The sequence below is a fragment of the Diorhabda carinulata genome, chromosome X, assembly GCF_026250575.1.
Source record: "Diorhabda carinulata isolate Delta chromosome X, icDioCari1.1, whole genome shotgun sequence".
Classification (NCBI taxonomy): domain Eukaryota; kingdom Metazoa; phylum Arthropoda; class Insecta; order Coleoptera; family Chrysomelidae; genus Diorhabda; species Diorhabda carinulata.
This window is the reverse complement of record NC_079472.1, coordinates 47,258,456-47,280,963: the sequence shown is the minus strand read 5'-3', so window position 1 is coordinate 47,280,963 and position 22,508 is coordinate 47,258,456. Positions and strand designations below refer to the sequence as shown.

The 22,508-nt window shown below is 30.8% G+C and overlaps 2 protein-coding genes across 2 annotated transcripts in view; both read left to right on the top strand.

Annotated features, from left to right (window-relative positions):
* The window catches only part of LOC130900481 (semaphorin-2A), a 1,226,238-nt gene that overhangs the window by 415,394 nt on the left and 788,336 nt on the right, over positions 1-22,508 (top strand). The gene's annotated exons all lie outside the window — the stretch shown is intronic.
* On the top strand, positions 3,294-4,698 carry LOC130900485 (metaxin-3). The gene has a single exon (XM_057811128.1). It carries the CDS (start codon positions 3,390-3,392, stop codon positions 4,278-4,280), a length of 891 nt encoding a protein of 296 aa, XP_057667111.1. The 5' UTR covers positions 3,294-3,389; the 3' UTR covers positions 4,281-4,698.

The following is a 22,508-nucleotide window of genomic DNA, read 5'->3' as shown; positions in this document are numbered from 1 at the left end:
ATGGTATCTGTCTATCATAAAGAAGGTGTATTATGTCTTTTAATTGTATTCGATCGAAGGCCTTCTGCAAGTCAATGAAACACATGAAGGCTGGTCGATTATATTCGATCGATTTTTCCGTTATTTGTCTTATGACAAATATTGCGTCCGTGCAGGATCTTCCCGATCTGAAACCCTGTTGTTCATCTGCTAGTGAAATACATTCATTTATTTTATTTGTTATTATCTTTGTGGTTAATTTCAGCGTTGTGCATAGTAGATTTATTCCTCTATAGTTCTCGGGCATTTTTTTATCTCTCTTTTTAAATAGTGGAATCGTAATGCTATTTCTCCACTCATCTGGTATTCTGTGTTCGGCAAATATTTTTTTGATTAGGGTTGTTAGTTGTTGGTTTAGCTTCTCTCCTCCATATTTAAGTAATTCGTTGGCGATGTTATCCGGACCTGGGCTCTTTCTGTTTTTTAGTTTTTGGAGTGCTATTTCTATATCTTCCTTTTTTATATTAGTCTCATCACTTATTACTATATCTGGTGTATTTGGTTCGGTTTCGGTCTCTTCTTCCTTGTATAGTTCCTCTAAATATTTTACCCAAGTATCTCTTTCTACGTGTCTGGTTCTGATGAGTTCATTTGCTTCTGTTCTCTGATTTCTTATTAATCGCCAGATTTGTTTTTGTAACCCATAGAAGTCGCTTTCCATTCTTTTGGAGAAGGTTTCCCAGTAGTTGACTTTCATTTGTCTCACTAGTGTTTTTGTATCGTTACGGATTCTCTTGTATTCTTTATATGCTTCTGCCATGTCTGTCATGTAGGTAATAGCAACAAAAAGATGCTTCAAATAATACTTTTTAAAATACCCCTCCGTTAAAAATAATAGATGCAGAAATGCCATTCTCACAGAGGATATATAGCACATATAACCAACTACTGCAAACAAATACCTCAACAGGACAATATAGTTGGAAAAATGATATATTAACAGAAAACATACAAATACACACGCATTGAAAACCGTACTTCACTACCAAAACAAACCATCTGAAATCTTAGAAAAACAAAAGTACGAAATATATTAGGGAAAAACTAAAATTAGACAAAACAATAACATCAACAGCCTGATATGACATTCACTGAAAAGAAAAACACAAAACATACATACCTCATAAACGTTTCCGTCTCCTCCGGTCACAACATAACAAGATTCTATGTAAAACAATTTTAGAGCAACACACAGTGAGCATTATTCCCTTATCATACTAAATATTCCTAGTCTAATGTTTATAATAGTGAACCCGTCTAGGTCTTACATAGAGCACGGCCTGTTGCGGTTAAAAAGAAGCTCATCCGCAGCCGATAGGAATTGCTGTGGCGGAGGTATTGATGAAATAAACTACTCGCAGTGAAACCTGAGACCAAATTACAAAAATACAAATTGAAAGAATATGATGCATTAAAAGAATAAAAATTGTCCAAAACTAATACCACAAACGGCTAACAACAATGTGTTTGTTGCGATAACACAACTCCATCAGAACAACGTAAAAACTTTCGTTATCGAGCTCTCCCCATACACTAACAAAAAAATAAAATGTAACAATCCTAGTTACAGCACATTCGCGCCTATTGTGGCACATTTGACGGCGTTTTCATTATTTTCTTTATCTGGGCCCAACAGAAAGGGCTCATAAAATAACTCTAAATACTGCTAATTCTAGGATTAGAGGCAGCCGCAACATGTCCTGTGTATTTCGAAGGAACAAAGTTTCAGCTTGTGTGTGAGCTTCTGTATTAGGTTCTGTTAATTAGATTAATTTTATTATCGCTATAAAAGGAGTGGATAACGACGAAGGATCGGGATACTATTTACACGATAGGATTAAGAGATTCTTTATGGAATAAGGGAGGTATTAATAAGGGTCAAGGTCGGCTGAAAACGCCGCTTTAATACATACTATTTGATTTAAACTGATTTCAGTTTCATGCAAACATGTAATTTACAACGTTATATCGTTTTGTCGTGTATTTCATTATTCTTTAATCTATTGAACTACCCCAGTTTTCATTCACAAATATTACTTATTTTATTATTGATAAAAAAAGTCAACTCTTTGGTTGAGAGAAAAAAAATTATGACTTTTATATTGTACAAATTATTACACATATTATGTAATTAATTAAATAAGTACACCTTACATAGATGGTTTTTTAAGCTCATTTATATCAAAAATCATTTATAAGACGTGTCCTATCGTTTGGCCTCCTACTTACCTCAACTAACATATATTTTGTCCTCCGCTTTCTTGTCAGACGATGATACAGCTAATCAAGACTATTATCTGCTAATTTTGAAGTATTTGAGAAAGGAAAATTTGTCAAAATACCAAAGTTACGCACAATGTTGTTGTAAATTCAACTTCAAGTGCTATTTTTCTTCTTGTGTAATTCAAATTACTTTCATTAGATACCACAAACCACCCATTTCAATAATAAAGATGGATAAAAAAGGAGAAGCCACATAACTCGAATGATTTCGACTTATTTATAAAAAATAAGGATAAGAGGGATAAATGATATTTTATGTTTCTATATAAAATTAATCTGTGAATGATGTTTGTTCATATGTTATATACTATTTATCAAATTCATACAACATTTTTTTAATATTTCACTGTAACTTGTGTATAAAGGTATTACATGCACCGTTATTTAAAATACAATATTGTCCTACAATTGTAAAATATCCCGTGAATAAAAATTGAAAAGTATATTTGTTAATATTTTGTCTATTCTTCCAAAGATTTTTATAAAGTTAAATAAAGTACAGATAACCATTTTGTAAGATACTGAATTCATTTTTTAAAATGGAATAAAAATGGCGTCCGTAGCACATTCGTATCGATCGCAACGTCGCTACCGACAGAGTTCTTCTATGCCAACATAACAATGTTGCCGGTGGATTTTAATATCTTTTGTCAAGAGCGTTCAATTTATTTCAAAAAATAAAATTAGAAAAAAATATCAATGATCATAATAAAATGAGGAAACGTGGTCGAAATTATTTATACACAAGAAATCTAGTTGCTGATAAAGAAGTAATGAAAATTCGTGTGGTTGAAAATATCAATTCCATTCCAAATTATTCGTTACTGGATTCATAGTTCAATCACTGAAATAAAATGCTAAGAACTCATTTTCAGTTCATATATTTTTGAATGATTATTTTATTAAAAATCAGAATATTGTAATATAAAATAATATTGTTCTGTCAAGTAGGAAATCAGACGTGGCAACACTGAGTATTGTAACCACACTGTCAACTATAAATGATCTCAGATTTTTGTATTTTGTGCCGATAATAATTAAAAGTGTACAATTCTCAAATACTTTCAATGGAACAAACAAAACCATTTCAGTTAGTGGTGTTTGAAGGTGACTTTTCATTACCATCAGTGGACCCGGAATGTATAAAATCGATATTGTACACTACAGCAGCAGGAGTTCCAGTAGAGGTTAAATTATTCAATAATATAAAACATTGTACACTATTTTCGGCACCTTCATTAGTACATAAAAACGTACAATTTAAAAGTTTCAGTGATGTTGTGCTATACTTGAAAACGTTAAATTACTACCTAGATGGAAATTTGACTCCCAAAGAAGCCAGTGAATCTCTTGCATTAACAACTTTAGTTCAATCCAAATTGAGACCTCTTGTTGAATACAATTATTGGGTTGATGTTAGAAACGTGCATGAACTTACCAATATTTGGTTTATGAGAAGTCTTCCTATACCATTTAACTACATTTATACTAGAAAATTCAAAGATAGGGCAGCCAATTTGATAGAAACATTACATCCTGCTGAAACAAATAGTGATGTTATTAAAGAATTTTTGCAAAGGGCAGCTACAGATTGTTTGTCAAACTTGTCAGCAAGACTGGGAAATAGTGACTACTTTTATGGTGATTCACCTACCACCCTTGATGTTACAGTTTATTCATATATAGCTCCTTTATTAAAAATCCCCTTTCCATCAAATGAAATGAAGAATGTTATAACAATGTGGCCAAATTTAATGAATTTAGTTAAACGAATAGACTCTAAACATTTCTCAAATTTGCCTAAAGGCTCAAAATATATAAAATTGGAGGAAAAAGTGAAAACCGCAGATGATGAAGTTTCATATATCGCAATTTTAATTTTGACTTTGAGTGCAACATCTTTAGTGTTGGGTTTTGCCTATACTAGAGGATTTTTATCCCACAGATTGTTGGATTAAAAATAAATGTCTTGGTTGTTATGTATTTTTTGTGAAATGTGAATATTTGAAGCAATACTAGTAATTTAACAGTATTTCCGTGGAACTTTATTATTAGGTATGCATTTATCAATTACTCAAATAAAACTATTTGTTAATGTATTTGAGGTACAAAATTGAAAGTTTTCCTTTTGATTCATTGTCAGCAGTAAATAATCATTATAACTTCAGATTCACTAATTGATAAATTGGTTTATCCATTCAAAAACTTTGTGTTTCACTGCTAGTACAAAAGAAAAGGGAGAAATAACTATTGCCATATGAAATGTAGTTACCTATTGTTTATGTAGACTGAAAAATCTGTGAATTATGAACTTTTCACATTCGAATTTTTATATAAAAACCAAAAATTAGTACATATTAAATTTATGTTTATTTATGTTTGTTCTAACTGTAACTGTTTACATACCTAACAAATAAGCTTGGCTGAATATTTATTACACCCAGCACCCCTATTTTATAAAAATATTTTGAAAGGAGAAAACTGTGCTAAAGGGATTTTTATACAAAGTGGTTCAGAATATCGTCATTCAAGGTCAAATATTGAATAAGTCCAAAAAATGGCTTTTTTATTTTTGAATATCATTCGATAGAGAATTAATAGGTGCACCTCTAGAAAACTGATACAAAAAAAAATCTGGAAATCGATCTATGTTGATAAATTCTCAAAAAAATAATATGTAATGTGATTATCATTCTTGACTCAGTTAAAAGGTTGACATGACAACCTATCTTTCTTCAAATATCTTCCAAAGGATTATATAATTTTATGTCATTACCTACCCCCCCCCCCCAATAAGAATACAGAGTAATTTTGAAGGGTAACAGAATTATTATGGCACGTTTTTTGTAAATTTTCAGTAATTTTGATAAATCTTTTGTGAAGTTATTAATGGATTTCTGTTGTTGATGTTTCTTTACAACATAAAATGAACTTTGGCGAAAAAAAAATATTAATAGAGGAGATACATTACTACCATTTCACTACCAAAAATTTGTGTCATTTGTGAATACATTTCACAATTTTGACCGAAGACCTAAAAAATAAAAATAAGTTATTTAACTGTTACAAAGTTCGCCCAATTAGAAAATGATTGACCAAAAATTATAATGTATAATTATTTTTTATAACGCCAAAAAATTCATAAACTTTACGTTTGACCTTTGACGCGCATTGTGCGTTTTTATATCGAAGTAAAAAAATTTTCTTTAATTATTGCGAAGGATACTTAATAAGGAACCTATTAACAAAAAATTGTTATATAAATATGCCCTATAATGCCAAAAAAATTAAAGTTTACTTGAATTTTTTTCAAAAACAAAAAAATGTGATATAATTATTTTTTATCGAACCCCTGAAACTATTAGATACTTGATAATAATAAAGAATCTAAACACAAAAAATTATGATGTAAGTATTTTTATATCTACACATTCAACGTCAAGGGGAAAACTAATATTTACATTGTAAAGCCAAATTCTCGTTTTTATATTTATATTCTGACTTTTGCACCTCTCAAGAAGAAGATAGTGAGAATCTACGTAGATTTGTCATACGACATATGTCTTTATTCGTTCTTGACGTATTTTTTAAAATATGTTATTTCTTACATTTTAGTCGTTCGCTCTATCCTGTGTGGAATTTCCCTATATAAATAAGAATTGTTGTAGCAGATATCCTATAACATTGGATAAAAAGTTTTATTCGATATCCAAGTACCATTTTTAATAGCAAAAGAAAAATTTTACAAAATTATGGGGCTTTGATTTTAAAACGAATGATGCGCGTCAGCGCTCAATCGTAAACTTTATGAATTTTTTTTTGGGGTTGTAAAAAATACTTGCATCACAATTTTTTGTTAATAGATTACTCACTAAGTGTCCTTTGCAATAGATGAAGAAAATTTCAAAAATTTTGGGGCTTCGATTTCAAAACAAACGATGTGCATCAGCGCTGAAAAGTAAACTTGAATTTTTTTTGACATTATCAAAAATACTTACATCACAATTTTTGATAATTTGTTTTCTAATTAGGTGAACTTTGTAATAGTTGAATATTTTTTTCATTTTTTGGTTCTCCAATTCAGAATCGTGAAATGTACAAAAACATGTGTTTAAAATGTTTCATCTACTTAATCTTCAATTTTTAGAGGTAAAATTATGTAGCCATTATGTCATTATATGTCTTGTCTAATAACATTATTTTTTCGCAAAAGTTCAGTTTATGTTGTAAAGAAACACAAATCCATGGATAACTTCACACGAGTAGAATGCTAACAAAATAAATTTTAATATAATTTTCGTAAAATTACTGAAAATTTACTAAAAAGTGATGTAATAACTCTCACTTACCCTTCAAAATTACTCTGTATTCTTCTTGGATGAGGTAGGTGATGACATGAAATTATAAAATCGTTTGGAAAATATTTGAAGAAAGATAGGTTGTCAAATCACCCTTTTGATGAGTTGTTAGCTTAAAAAAACCAACATACATCGATATCCATTATATTTCTCCTCTATTAACATTTTTTTACAAAAGTTTAGTTTATTTCGTAAAAAAATATGCGTCGTAGAAATCCGTGGATAACTTCACACAGGTTAGCCTTCTTTAATTCAAAAAGGTGCTTCTATAGTAATAGCATCCTTTTTTTTCACTTGGTATAGGTATACAGGTCTTTCATCAAAACTACCCTGTATTGGATGAATGAACCCTCTGATAATAACCTAGTGGTGAAAAAGTAAGTGTCTTAATTCACCCGTTAAAAGAGTTATAAGTCCTCTATCCACTAAATAGCACCATCATAAAAGCGGGTATGCAACAAGCACTCAGTGATCTAGCAAAAGGGTGGTAGAGCTACTCTATTTCCCTGTATTTAGTGGAAATTAAATTAATTAATTTCGAATTTTTGGAACCGTGGGTGACGTTCATACTGAACACACTGTTTACACCAACACTCACAATCACACTCTCTAACGTGCGTTTCGATTACCAAGTCTTAAGAGACTGAACTCTCTGAAAACAATAACTTGGGTATTGAAACGCGCGTCAGACAGTGTAATTGTGTGTGTTGGTGTAGTCTAAACAGTGTGTTTAGTATAGCAATGGAATTGCCAACGATATGCCTAAGTTTGAAATCTCTGACAAGAGCCGAACCGGTAGCTAACTAGACGGGAGGCAAAGACTGATAAGCCAAATCATAGGGCACGTGCAGGTTGCTTATCAAAGATTCTGTGGAATACAGGACATATGTGTAAGTAAATCCTTTTTACCACATGTAGTAAAATCTTAGGATTTGACTTAGTGAAAGATCTGTCTCAATAGGCTAGGGTGACCAAGGGGATCACCTAGACAAATAGGAACCAACAGAGCTTCACCATTTTTTTGTTATAATAATAGTCTCCCTCATTTTCAGTTTTCGACAAAAGTGTTCATAAAATAGTACCCCTATGTTTGTTTATACAAATTAATGTATTTAATTCATCATATAGAAATAAGAAACGGTTGTTCTTCAGTCATGCCAACCTGGCATAAATGTTATGTAAGAAAATGGAAAAATCCATGTAGCGAAGTAAGTAGTTAACAGTTGAAAACAAATTCTAAAATATTACTTAGCTTAAAATTCCTCCAATAGTTATTATAACTAAAAAATATAATTATTCACTTATCACTAACACTCAACTAACTTAAATAATTTATTTAAATTCTTCGATTACTTTGCTAATTCGTTCTATTCACTACGACTATTTATTATATACTGAACAATTTGTGCTACAAAAACTCCTTATATCCCAAAAAATTCTAAAATTTCTAAAAAAACAAATAAATAAATAGACCTTCCTGGAAATTATACTAAAGAAACAATGTAAATAAACCGACTGCTATAATAAGAAACGAACATCAACATCTGGCGAATTTTAGAACTCCACTAATCCAGGCAGGGCCGGCTCCAAGGCGAAGACGCGTTTGCGACACTATTCGAATATCTTCAGTTTTCTTCAATTTATCAGTACCTAAGCATTTGTTCTCAATAGGAATGGTATATGATCTTTCTAGAGCTTTATTATTTGTTAATCATGTTAATTCTTAACTTTAATTCGCTATTAATTTATGAATGTTCTCCAGTACAATACAATATACTGTATCAAGTACCAAACTATAATTTACAAAAAAATATCAACACATGCATATTTGTCTCTATATATTACCGGAAGAATTTGTTGAAGGTATTACGTGAATATATGGTGAGATTACAAATAAATTTTACTTTTACAACAGATTTATTGTTTAAAAATTTTATTATCAAGTTGGTAAAAATTTAAATTATATTCTTCTTAAAATTCACAACTATATTATTAAATTTTTGAGATAGAGAAATTCCAAAATGCCTCTTGATCACATCATACTTATATACTCTACGAAGCTCTAATGAATATCACTTTTTACACGTAATTTTTATTTCATATTCGACTGCATGGTAATATTGATACTACAATGAGAACTACCCTGTATTTTACATCTGGCATATTCTTCGGCGAAAAGACTAGATATTGAATATGTCATCTTGTTTGCGCATCAACTAAGTGATCTACACCACTTTTCGGGGTCATTTTGAAATAATATTTTTCTCTGAATAAACATATGCTATTATACAGATATAGGATATGTAAAAAGTGTGAAGTATAGATGTTTTTATGTACACACGATTTCCATCTTTGTGCGAGTTCGTGTTTGGAGTAAAAATAACTGAAACGAGGGATAGAAAGTCCGAGACGAACTTATCCGCCGAAAGAGCCCTATTTGCATATCCACTCAAGAATTGTATTTCTTGAGGTTTTGCATTTTTTGTCAGAACTAAGTGGAATAATCGCTAATTTGAATTGCGATCCTCTAAATCTTTCAAAATTGATACATGGTCTATAAGATGGAGCTTTTCATGTTGTTCCCGTCTATTGTTGTGGAGAGCCTATATTCAGAGGCGTCTATAAGGGAAATAAAAAGATTTTCATATCGAAAAAAATTACTTTTATATAAATAGAAAGAAAGTTGGGCGTAGTTAAGAAGAAAGAATTAATATATGATTTCGAAAAATAATGTAGATGCAATAAACTAACTATCTTAAAGTAATAAAAGGGGATATAGAGGGATATATATATAATGAAGTGACTGATCCGAAATAAACGAATATTTATGAAATAATTATATTAGAAATTAGTAATTACTAAAATTTAGACTCTTCATATCTTGTGTCAAAATGAATGTTGTGTCTACAAAAAATGTAAATGGCACAACCTACATGCATGATGGAGGAGTGCTTTGGAACTAATTTTTTCCATCAAAATTTTAAACAATCGACGAAACTGTCTTCCAATAAAGGATGATTTAGATGATGATGATGATTAGATCTTGTAGCAACGAAGCAAGTGCTTTAGATAAGTCGAATCTACTTCTTATTCTCAAAGTAGAAGATATGAAATTTGGCACCGTTGGAATTTCATTACCAACTTCTTCGCCTGTTCTTTTCTTGTTTATCAATACCTGATATGTAAAAAGGAATTCCCTCACAAATTTTCATTGCAATATACTTGGTGAATCATTTGACTTGAGGTAACGTTAACTGAAGAGGAGATAATTAAAGCCATTCCACATTCTATAGTTTCCGAAAGGAGTGAGATAAATTGATCAGCTGTTAACACTGGGTCCTACAGTATCGCAACAATAGATCCTTTGGGTCGCAGTGTATACGAGACTCCAAATTCATACATATGTATATATTCATTTTTGACTTTTTTTGAACTATTTGCTAAGAAATCTACTTAAACTATACAATTCTAACCTCTGACCGGCATGAAGAATTCTGTATTGGTCAAATTTCTCATACTTAAGCTGTTCAGTGCTTTAGAACCTTGAAGATGGCATGAAGATATGTTGAATGTAAAAGTATATTCTAATCGAACTTTAAAATTTTTATTTCTATATATTTATCCTTTTTGGTGAATTCGCGTTATAAAAGCCAAATTCCAATGTTGAATTGTGAAATTTAGAGATACAATTATCTGAGTTCATCAACTGAATTTCCATGGAGCTCATATATTTTCTTATACTTAGGTGTGTCTCAACTTTCAAAACTCAGAACCATTTTTCTCAGATATAATATTAGTTTGGATACTAAGAAATCAATAAACATTGGAAAATAGTAAGTATTGTAGAAAAGTTAACTGTTATTGACGAGTTTCATTAAAGACATAAAGCGAAATTTGTAAGTGCTCTTATGAATCCGAGACATTAATACACATTTCTGCCGTAGCTCATAGAGCATTTTTTCGCTACTGGTGTTTTATTTTTCGAAATATTGGTTTCTTGGAAAAATAAAAATCAATTCATCCATGCTTCTGTTAAATTTGAAACGCAAAAGTCTGATCGATAGTGGTCGAGATTGAATATTTATATAAGTTTACTTTTAAATACTAGCTCAAACTTATAACACGTCAGCTTTATGGTTCAGATATCTGATGATGAAATCGATGCTTAAAGGTGCAATTTCATGTTGTGGTCACGTGGTACAGTTTCGACTGGAGCGTTACCTTAAATTAATGCAACTGAACATTGCTTAGATTTTCAAATCAGGTATTCACACAAATTCATTAATATTTGATAAACGAAATTTATATTTAACATACACATTATGTTTATATTTTGAAACTTGAAGCTGTCACAGCTGACGCTGCAACAATTTATATAGCGTCAAGATTAAAAACGGTGAGTGAAAAATATTCAGGTATGAAAACTAAATAGAGGAAATTGAAGCAATATTCAAAATAGGGAGAAAGCTGTGGGAAACGGAACAAAGGGATACCTACGTAAGATATAGATACTGAATGGTGTAGAGACTTAACATTAAGAACAAACATGGTAGAATTGTATTTACCTATTAAATATAACTATGAATCTGAAAACAGGACATATACCTAAAAACTAAAAAATTGTAAAAATCTGCAAGCTTTTTACAGAAAAGGGACAAAATATCTACAAATTCTAATGGCATATTGAAAATTGGCATAATTAAGGATGTATTGAATTTGAAGTTTATTTATTCAAATTATAATAAATTAAATTAAAATTGAAGTAAATTAAAGGTCCATTCGATTGTAAACTACCAGAAATATTATTTAAACTGAAGTATAATAAATCCGAAGGGCTCAAATTAAAAACTATGCTTTGCACAATTACGAATATTAATTTGTTCCGCTACCGTCACAAGTTTACGCACAGCTGACTTCAGATTTCCATAGAAGATATGCGGCAACCTTGCGGTTACACATGCTCATTTTTGGATGACAACGGTAAAATCCATTTATTATATTACTGCTCAATTAGTAATGGTATATTCCAGTTAATGCAAAAATACAAGGACGCTGGGGGTTTAGGGGTTTTTTAAAAAATGAAAAAAAATTGTAAAAAGATAAATAATGGACAAGAATAATTTATGCGAGATTAATTTAAACGAATTTCTTGCGAAAGGAATAAATAAATTTTATGAAGTAACTACCGCACTACCTTGATGTGGTGCCAAACAACTTTTCACTTATCTCAGATGTTTTCAACTTAGAGAAAATGAAAATAAATATATAATTTATTTTGTTAATGTTTTGAGAGGTGCCTTGTTTAAAAGTGATACTGATAAAATAAGTAATTATGGTAATTATGGTAATGTACTGTAATGGTGTTTTAAAATATATGCTTTAGGGAACATGCAATGATAAGGGAATCAATTTTCAATGATTCATTCGAATGCATTTGTACAAGAAGTTTTTTCAGTGAAAATGATATAGCTTCGCTGCAGTTTTAATTTTATTGAAGTTATATTGGTAGAGGGGCTCAACCACCAAGACTATTTGACATAACTTTTTTCAATTTGTTCAAAAAAGAAATATGCACTACCAGAGATTAAGAGGTAGTTACTAAAACTGGGTTTTTTTATTTTTTTTATTTTTCAAAATTTCAGTAATGCTAGAAACTCTAGGTACTGTAATTTCCGCACAGGACTAGGTAATTACGGATATTTTTATGAATATTACTATTAAGGGGGCGAAATTAGCAATCCTCACTTTATTTCATATCAAAACTTTTTTCAAGCTGAAGTTTCATGGAATGAAATTGTAACTTAAAATCCTTGTTTTATTTAAAAATATTTTAAACAAAGTAGAGGTGGTAATTTCCAGCTTTTATTATGATTCGTAGTACATTTTACATTATTACTGTTTTCCATTCAATTTATTGAAAAAACTATGAAACATGTTTTGGTAATTATCTAGATTAGGCTACACCCCTCCGATTTCATTAAAATTTTAGTATGTTATAGAGAAAATTATGCTGAAAAATTTGATGTATATACGTAGGGCGCGGAAATCATCCCTTCACATAGTTTTTTTACTTTTAAGTTCCAGAAAAAGAAAAATAATTTATACATCATAGTTTAGCTTCACATATCTAACCTAACCTAAGCTAACCACTAATTTTTTACTAAGAAAATTGATAGAATATCATTCACTAAACAGCAAAACACAAAAATTTATAGCATTTTATCCTTTCCATGGTCAAACACGAATTAAAAAAAACAAATATTGATTAATTTACTAACGATAGTAGTAGATGTAGAAAAACTAGACTAAATACTCTACAAATTTTATGATACATGATGTTATTATTAGATAATTAAGACATGCGAAGCTAAACTATGATGTATAAATTATTTTTCTTCTTCTGGAACTTAAAAGTTAAAAAACTATGTGAAATTTTTCAGCATAATTTTCTCTATAACATACTAAAATTTTAACGAAATCGGAGGGGTGTAACCTCATCTAGATAATTATCCATGTTTTTCTTTGCACCTATTAGTTTTGGGGAAAAATAAAAGAATGATGAAGAAGAAACAGAACAGTTGAAGATTACTGTGACGAATTATATGTGTAGTCCCTGAAAGCTTTCAATTCAGATCTTGCCAAAAACCTACAAAAATCAATAACTCCACATTGAATGTCCGCGCCTAGCTCCTCTCCAACTAAACCGATTTAAGTGTTCAAAAACTCAAACGAAAGAGGGTGTTTCAGCGAGTGTTCTTAAATCAAAACGAAGTCTCTATCTTGAATAGAACCCGAGATATTGAGGATAGAACGTGTGTATGTGATAAACTCCCATAAGTAATGTACATGGGGAAATCGCATTTGAGTATAACTTGAGAATGGTGAAAATTAGATAAAATCCGATAGTTGATGGCTGATCTGTGCATCAATACCTTTCATTGAAAAAAAAAAAATTAAGCAAATCGGTTGGGTAGAACGCCTGAACGGACTCGGAATGGAAATCAGCAATTTTTTTAATATATAAGAAGATACAGATTTAGAAACAGGGCATTTGACATTCAGAGGTACTAGTACGAAGTTATATCATGGATATATGGGAATTTTTTATAGGTAGTGGAGATGTTGGTCATTTATTACAAAATACCTCAATAATGACATACTATTTAGGGCAGCATTTTCAAAATGAGATAATCAATATTTTAGGTAAATTTATTCATATATAGATAGGACGCATTCTCAAATAAGCCCAATATTATGCTATAATTCTCGACTCTACGTTAGAAATTACTCACACAACAAATAACGTTTATAATTAGGTAAAGTTCTGTGCAATTTTTATTAGAGAACCCATTACCTAATCTACAGCTGGAAGTTTAAAATATACGAGGTCAAAACGACGACAATTGAACGAACATGAAAGGAAAAATGTTGGGTTCTGAAATGGACTCTTAATATCAATCATGGAACATTACACGTGATGTGTGCGGTTCATACATTAAATCTCTTCGTTAACGATGCTGTCAGCTCTAGTGGTGAAATTTCTAGTTCCTTTGATTTGGTACAATAGGTTCATAATTACTTTTCTGCGTCTCATATCAATGGAATTTACAAAAATTGCATGTGAAAAGCTCAACTTTGAAATCGTTAAGTGACACACGGCGATAAAATCATATTCGTGCTGTGCTATTAAACTTCTAAAACACGACCGAAAAACACTATTACTGCATTAAATGTCTCAATTGAGATTCCAGTAGAGACTCGAAAACTTCAATAGGTGCTAAATTACTAATTAAAAATATAGAAACAATCAATTTTTAGTTCAGTTGTTGGAATTTCTAAAATATGACAATAATTTTAAAATATTTCTCATTTCTCATCTCGAAGCTTAGTGAAAACGCCATTTTATTTGATAATAGTGGTGATGATGAACCAGTTTCAACTTCCTGAAGCAATTTTAGACTGCTTTATATTTTGCAATTATTGATCACACGATATTTTCGATTTACCTTATTAACTGAGTGCTTTTCAATATTCGGCTTTCTTTACGCGTGCCTTTAACGAAATATCTTCATTCAAAGATCTTTTTCTGATCACACATAACCAACTAAACTATTGGTTATTATAGTCCAAAATGGTTTCCTTTCCTGTTCTTCAAATTTTATGGTATAAAGAATTTTTTCAACTTAACCCGTCTTCAAGCGAAGAAATTTACAATTAATTAAAAATCATTGGAAATAGATATGACACAAAAAAGACAAAAATTTGATTTCACTGGAATTATTGACAAAATCACTTCCTAGAAAGCCAGAAATTAGTATAATTATAATTAATTATTAGGTATATGTGGGATTTCTATACTTTTCGTTCCACGATATTTATTTTTAACTTGTGATTAGATTGTATTTTCTGAGTGAAAACTGTTGTTTTGTATTTCTAATTAGAGAATATTTTGATTTATAGGATTATATTTTTTATTATCTTAGTTTCCATAATTATAACCTAGCAGGCTTAAAAATAAATTACTTATTTTTAAATTTCAATTGAATTTTTATTAATATGTCAATTTTTGCCCTTTACATAAGTTTATGTTATCGTTACATATACATAGTAGTAAAAACATTCTCCGCATATTACGCCGACTTCCTAGATCGGCCATGTTTACAAAAAAGTTTTAGAAACTTTTCTGATTTAGGAAGCTGCACCAAAAAAATTATTATAGATGTATATAAGTGTTCGAAATTTGATTTTCGAAGAATAAAGCAAAAGTATGTTTATAAGAATAATAAAAATAGTCAAATCTATCCCAGATAAAATATTAAAAATACATGAAATTATATTAACTTCAGATACTAAATCATTCGAGCTTGTGAAAGTAAAAAAGTTAAAATCGGGGTTATTGTTGTGTAGCTATAAGAATAACATGAGCAGATGACGTCAAATACCATGGGTGTACTCAAGTATAAACAAAAATGTTATTGATCTTTTAAGTAAAATTGATTCCCATTGTTAAAAATATGGACTATAATCATTCATCTCATAAATAAATGAGTGATCAATGAAGATGTGAGACCGTTGTAAGTTTACTGTTATCTTTATATAAATACGATACAAACTTTATTTTAATTTCGTTACTGATGCGCCACTGTCCGCGCACCTTTTGGTGCGAAGTCCACGTTGAAAAGTTGCTTATAGGGGAAAGTACTATCGATGTATTTTTCAATTTCAATCAAAAAGTTTCTGCTTTAATCATGAGACTTTCGTAATTTTTAGAAGCTCTTAAAATTCACTTTGTTTTCAAACCCCACGTTAATAGGATTTGATTGATAAAAGGATTATCGCGAGTTACGTCAACTTCATAAAATAAATAAAAAAGGGAGAAATATGAAAAATGAGATACTGAATGTGATGAGACATTGAATACGAATCGAGGTTCCTTATTGAAAATTATAGAAAAATATCTACAGAAAGTACATTTTAATAACTTTTCAGTCTATTTTTACGTGCGATAGAGTAGCTACTTACTAATCCAAAACTTAATAGGTAGTCCAGTCATTATAGGCATACTAAACCTCAATCTTGCAATTCCTAGTAATCTGAATTTTTGTATATACCTTTATCACGGTGTTTTAATAAAGATGTGAAAAATGGATTTCGCTATCATGCCGGCTTAAAAAGTTCTAAAGGTCACGAAAATCAGTTTTTCGCAAATATCTCGCGATATATTGCTTGGAGGTCAATAGCGGTTATAATAAAAATTGTTTGTAGTAAAATTATCTACAAAAAATATCCGTTTCATTTTTCTGTGAAATTAGCCGTTTTCGGAGTAGAGCGCTGAGAAATTGATTAGAAGGTAGTGTATACCGTACAAGGCGTAAACTCTATTAATTTTTCAATATACTTATTTTATAGAAGTTCAGGAACTTAGTAAAATCTACTATAACTTCTCCAAATGATCTTCACTGGCAGATTTTCCGTATTTCATTGTTGCGAGACCCGTCCCTTTATACCTGTTACTGCTTGTCGCACTGTGCTAAGCTCAGTTGAAAATTATTGATTGTTAAACACGTTATTTTAGTATTCCTCCCCTTAAACAGTTTTCATAATGAGTGAAAATCTAGGGAAAAACAATGTTAAAGCAAAAATATACTCGAATGATAGACTCAACAAGTATCCACATTGCAAGGAAAATATTCTGTTTCTAGATGCCATAATCGGATGTGCACTTTTTGTGAGAGGAAAATTGATAGTAATGATGATGTTTCAGAAAAGATCCGATATAAACAATTTTGCAGAAATACTCCAACAAGAAAATTGCATTTACTGATATCCAATGAAAAATTAGTTACTCCTGAATAAGAAAAACATTTATTGAATATCATGCCTAAGGGGGAAACCATGTAAAAATGCGCCTTTCATTCTAACTCGTAGGTGCGAGGAACGAAGTGTGCATCGTCAGGATATACTTTCTCAGAGCTCTTCTCCGAAAATGGTTGATTTTACAGAAAAATGCAACAGATATTTCTTGTAGATAATTTTAATAGCAATAGATAGTGATATATTTGCGAAAAACTGATTTTCGTGGCCTTTTGACTCTTTATAACTTTTTTGACCGGCACCATTTCTCACACCGCATTAAAAGTGTATACAAAAATTCTGCTCCCTAGGAATTTTTCCGCAGATAAAACTTAAAATGACTGGACTAACAGTCAATTTAAATATTATTACAAAATGATCTAAATATTTCCTAAAATTTTCAAAAATGTACCTCGACTAATACAAGTTTTCAAACTTTTAGTTTTCTTTTATACCCATAAGCTTTACAAAACAATAGAAATAGGTTTGAATAGTGCAAATGCCCCGTATATTAGCGATTACATAGCTGTATCATGAGATTTTAAGGGTACCTATTTGCCAAAAAATGTCAAAAATTTTGTTTCACTTCAATTCCAACAAATTTCTCCGATAATACGATTGCAGGTTTTTCCATTTAGTAGGGAGGTCCAAGTTGTGCATTCTTAAGAGTTTAATTGCATCTTGCAAGGTGCAGTGTACAGTCTGTTTTGAATTCTAATGCGATTGTAGAAAATTTGGAAGAACCACATGAAAGCTGAAAAATCGGTACTTCAACAGTTAATGAAAAATCTTTAATATTTCTTCTTTTTTCAGTACCGTCTTCTACCGAAGGTTGGCGAACATTATTTGATAGATTTCTCTATTTTGCGCCGCATGAATTATATTCGAAGCTTCTGGTATTTGGAACCATTCGCGTAGGTTTTTCAGCCAGGATTTTTTCTTTTTACCTAACAATCTCCTACCTGCTATTTTGCCTTCCACAATAAGTGTAGCGAACCGTATTTTTCATTCTGAAATATATGGCCTAGGTAGGACGCTTTTCTTTTCTTAATAGTTACAGGAAAATCTGAATCTTTAGCCATTCTTCTCAGTAACTCCGTATTGGTTATTCTATCAGTCCAAGGCATTCTTAAAATGCGTTTATACAGCCACATTTCAAAAGCTTCTAATGTTTGCATTGTTGTTACTTTTAGTGTCCACCTTTCCACACCGTAAAGCAGCGTGGAGAAAACGTGGCTCCACATCGGGTACCAATGCTCAGGTTGCAGTTGCTCAAGAGATTTCTCATTTTTATGAATGTGTATCTTGCCATTTCTAATCTTATTCTCTAAATCAAATTTCCATTCATCATTTATTGTATATCTTAAGTATTTGAAGCGGTGTACTCTCTCAATGGGAGCCGTTTCTATATACAGATCTACAATTTGAATTTTCCTCTTACTAATCATTCCAATACAGATTTTTTATAATCTGAATATCCTTGGTATCGAGTCCTGAACGATATAATAGTTCTATAAGTTTGTCGTGGTTGATAGTGTTAAATGCTCTCTCGTAATCGATAAAGCAAGCATAAACATTTTTTTGCTGATCTAGGCATTTTTTAATCAAGACCTAATCGCAAATAGGGACTCCATTGTCCCATAGCCGCATCTAAATCCAAACTATGTATTACCTATACGTTCTTCTAATTTTGTTCTTAGTCTATAATGAACAAATCTTAAGAATACCTTCAGAGTGTGGCTAATTGAGCTTATCAGGCGATATTTGTTGCTTTTTTGGGAAGAGTTATAAACGTAGCCAACCAGTCGGTTAGAATTTGACCGGTATCGTAGATCTTATTAAGCATTAAGCAGTATTTTATCGCATCCTGTTGCTTTTCCATAGTTTCTTTGTTTCTTTTAATTATCTCGTGTCCATCCAGATCAAGAGTGTTCATTGCATGACGATCATCAGTAAACAAACTTTTGATGTAGGTTTCCCATACCTCCAACTGCTCTTCCTTATATAAACAGAGATTGTTGTTTTCGTCTTTCAACTTTCCAACCTGTCTTTTCCTGTTGATATAAGTAAATTTTTTGACTCTTTTGTGTACGTTAAACTGTCATCTCTCCGTTCCAACTCTTCTATCTCTTGACATTTTTCTCTGAACCATTTTTCTTTAGCCCCTTTTATCTTAATATTCAATTATTTTACTCGTAAATGGTTTGCCGACATTTATGTGAAAATGTTGATGACACAGTGAAATTAGTTAGAAGTACGAGTGGTGTTGAGTGGTGTTAAGAAATCTACGATCTAAAAAAGAACTGTATTCTCTAGGTATTAGTATTACACAATGTTCTAATTGTGGAAAAATAAAACATTTAAAAATATCCACTTATTTACCTTTAGAAGTTATGAGCAGGTTAATAATACGATATAACTTCAAAACATATTTTATTTAATAAAAAAAGTGATACGCCTGTGAATTACAAATGCTTTATTGTTTTTGTATTCTCTTATTTAAGAAATATACTATAGCAAAGTGTGACTATGACTTTCGATTTCATTCCAGGTATACTTTTGGAACCCCAAAATGCCTGCAGGAAAATTTGAAAGTTTTATTTCATATTTTATCATCTCAAACCTCTTGTAGCATATAAGTACCGAATAGTGCCTGTAGACTTTTTTCTCAGTTAGCTGTAATTTTCACCTCAACACAATAACTAATAAACTGGATGGTTTGTTGGTAATAAGGTAGTGTTTATCAAAGTAAACTAAGACAATTACTTAACGCCTGAGTTGACTCGTTATATTCTGTGGCACTCTCACCCTATTCTCAGCATACGTTGTGTGTCCATTTATGTTCTTCTACTCGTGTGTTAATGAAACCCTCTGAAAATAAACCATTTATGAGTAACATAACACCTAAATCTCAATTCAACTAACACCTCCTAACAAACAGAGCTTCTTCTGGTTGGCTTGCTTACTTCACCGCTAGACTCCGTTAAACAGAGGCGCTACCCAGTGGTGTGTCAACGAATAAAAGGAGTTTTGTAAAAAGTTTATATTTCATTAAAATAAATAAGTAATCAATTTTTTCACCTAAATTTGCTTAAATATTTTTAGATGTGGAGAGAAATGATAATAAATTTTATCTAGAATGAATGAAATCACCTACGGGCGTGTCAAAGTATTTTTATTGATGAACTTCGCTAACGAAATTCTCCTCCATTCCCTCTATCAATTGAAAGTTGTCCATATACCAGTTCTATTGATGTTTTGTCTCTGTTCTTCTAATGTTTCTAATTCTTCTTCTTCTGTTCTTCTAATTAATTGTTTTCTCGTACTTTGGAGCGTTTCATGTTGTGTTTAAATATTGTCTTTACCAATTCTGTCTTTGTTTAAAAATATTGAGTATAACATTCGTTAAATTCTTAATGAGGATGTCACCAAAAGTGAATCGTACTCAACTTATTAATAGCGGATCTCTATGAAAAATGATAACTATAATTGAAATTTATCAAGACTTTCTACTAGAATGTGTGAATAATTATTATTAAATCAAACTCCATGAGATTATTTTAACAAAATATTTTTTTTAACAATAATGGCGGGCTGAAAAATTCCTAGTATAGAAAAACACCTTTTTTGATGAATTATGATTTTCTTATTCAATATTGTTGTTAAGAGCAATACTTAGATTAATTATAGCGGTCTTACAATTTTTCTATACCATTTTTATAGTACGATTTGTCTTTAGTCTGAAAATAGGTTTCGGTTTCGGAATAACGCTACGTAACTATCTCTAATTATAGTACTTCCGTTTTAAAGATAGGCGATGAATATTTTACCGTGCGCATCTCAAAATATCGATACCATAACATAGCCAGCTGACTTTTGTGACTCTACCATAGAGATATTACAGATAGAGTAGGCATGCTATAGGCGCCCATACAAGTGGGAGCGTCTGGCCGATAGAAAGAGAGAGAGAATAATTTATGTATTGCTGTCTCTGTCTAATGGCGCATGCGCGTTGATTAGATTTCGTGTCAGAACATGAATTGAAACAGAATAAGATCTTTCCTGCAATACTGTTGATAAACGAAATCTAGTGCAATGAAAACAATTGTATATTTCCCAAGTAATATTCAATAAAAATAGGTTGAGCTAATGTACAAATCATTAGGCTAAGCCCCTCAGCCCACAATTTTTTGAAGTACTTCACAGTATGTAAATCCATGAATGCACGGCGGCCGAGGTGTCAAGATCTCAGCCTTTAGATTTTGCTTTTCTCGGTTCGATTCCCGCAAATGCCAATTTTTTTTAATGTTTTTTTTTGCTAATATATTTATAGGAATATTGTTTTGAGAGAATTTTTTGGTATTCTTTTATATTTTATTTGTGGAATTAATTTTACAAGGCTAATTAATTATCATTATAACTGAAAATTTATTCCTATTGTATCAATCAAAATTTTTTATTGCATTCCATTAAGTCAACATTACTTATCAGTAGTGCACGTAATAATTTGAAGAATAAATTCAGTTTATCAGTACATAAACAAAATGGAATACTCTGAAGGACCAAAACTCAATTACAATTAACTAAAACACTTTATGTAACAATTCTTTAATAATAAATTAGTACAACTACATAAAACGACAGTACGTATACTAATATTACTTTCGGCTTTTCAATAAAATCTTTTTAATTGGGTACGATACATTCGATTATATTATATTTCAAATCATGCGCAGTACGCAACAAAAGAAAGAGATAGAAATACATAAATGATTCTCTTTCTCTTTTCATTCGCGAGACGCTCTCACTTGTAGGCATGCCTACTCTATTGGTAATATCTCTATGGACTCTACACGTTCTGGAGTCGGTTTATTACGTGCAGTCCATTCTGCTGCTGACCATTGTTACAAATAAATACAAAAATTCAGGTTTATTACGTTTGAGTAGCTCCAATAACTGTTCAGAGTAATCAATTTTATCATGTAACGAATGCTTTAATGTGGGTTAACATTTTAAATTTTCAATCTAACAGTCAATTTTGCAAATTTTGTGGCGCACAGTATAAAAAATAGTTTTACATTTGGAGAATAGTTTTGTGTACAGTGTACTTACATTTCTTAAAAGATTCAAAGAAAATTATTTTCTCGATAACGTCATTAAACATAAGCTTTCAGGCTACTTGAATAATCACTTAATATTGTTAATACTTCATGATTTTCTCATGCAAAATAATGGTATATCTATTATCGAATAATTTTTTCAAATTTTATTCCCATATTTTGATTTTTAATGAAAATCTCTTTTTAGATTAGAGTCGACGCGTTATCATGATGAAGAAGAAAGCCGTTTAATCGTTCTCAAATTTGTTTCTGCGTACATAGTTTCACATACATTTCAGAATAAATAGAACTCGAAGTTAAGAGTTATTTTAAATCTTAAAACAATCGCAGATAATAATGACCATGACCTCGATAT

What these genes read in the sequence shown, in the direction of transcription:
- LOC130900485 (XM_057811128.1), top strand. Translation starts at nt 3,390, where the DNA reads ATGGAACAAACAAAACCATTTCAGTTAGTGGTGTTTGAAGGTGACTTT.